General features: G+C 71.5%; 1 protein-coding gene across 1 annotated transcript in view; it reads right to left on the bottom strand.

Moving 5' to 3' along the window:
- Positions 1-69: 69 nt before the first annotated feature.
- The window catches only part of ABTB2 (ankyrin repeat and BTB domain containing 2), a 9,460-nt gene continuing 9,052 nt past the window's right edge, over positions 70-477 (bottom strand). The window contains exons 12-13 of the mRNA XM_008048802.2: positions 345-458; positions 70-267 (exon numbers count right to left, since the gene is read on the bottom strand). Of these exons, the coding sequence (XP_008046993.1) occupies positions 70-267; positions 345-458 (312 nt within the window). The remainder of the gene's footprint in view (positions 268-344; positions 459-477) is intronic.

The raw sequence follows: 477 nt of genomic DNA, 5'->3' as shown, positions 1-477 counted from the left end.
GGGCAGGGGGCACGCGGGCTGGGCCAGGGCACAGGGGTGGTCTGAGGTGGGGAGCCGGGCCCGCTGCCCTCACACACGGGAGGAGACGTAGAGCGAGTGCACGCGCGCCTCCAGGGCGCTCTGCAGGCCGCGCAGCGGGTCCAGGCCCCGCACCTTGCTGCTGCGGCCGTGGAGGAGCTGCCGGAAGGCGTCGTGCTCCAGCAGCACCCGCATGTGCTTCAGGAAGAAGCCCTCGCAGAACAGGGCCAGCTCCGGGGCGTTGTGGATCTGCGGGGACAGTGGGTGAGGATGCGGCCGCGCAGAGCCCATGCCAGGGCTCCGGCCACCCCGGCCTCGGGCCTCACCTTGGCGTACTTGTAGGTGCTCACGGCGCTGTCCACGCTGAGCGCCCGCGAGCACAGGATCTCGCAATGTCTCTGCAGGGCGTCCAGCTGGAACAGACTGGCGGCTGACAGCAGCTGCGGGCGAGGCAGGCCT

The sequence above is a fragment of the Carlito syrichta genome, unplaced genomic scaffold, assembly GCF_000164805.1.
Source record: "Carlito syrichta isolate Samal-C Ts95f unplaced genomic scaffold, Tarsius_syrichta-2.0.1 Scaffold126784, whole genome shotgun sequence".
Classification (NCBI taxonomy): Eukaryota; Metazoa; Chordata; class Mammalia; order Primates; family Tarsiidae; genus Carlito; species Carlito syrichta.
Note: the sequence above shows the minus strand (reverse complement) of the source record. Positions and strands in the feature narration are given on the sequence as shown.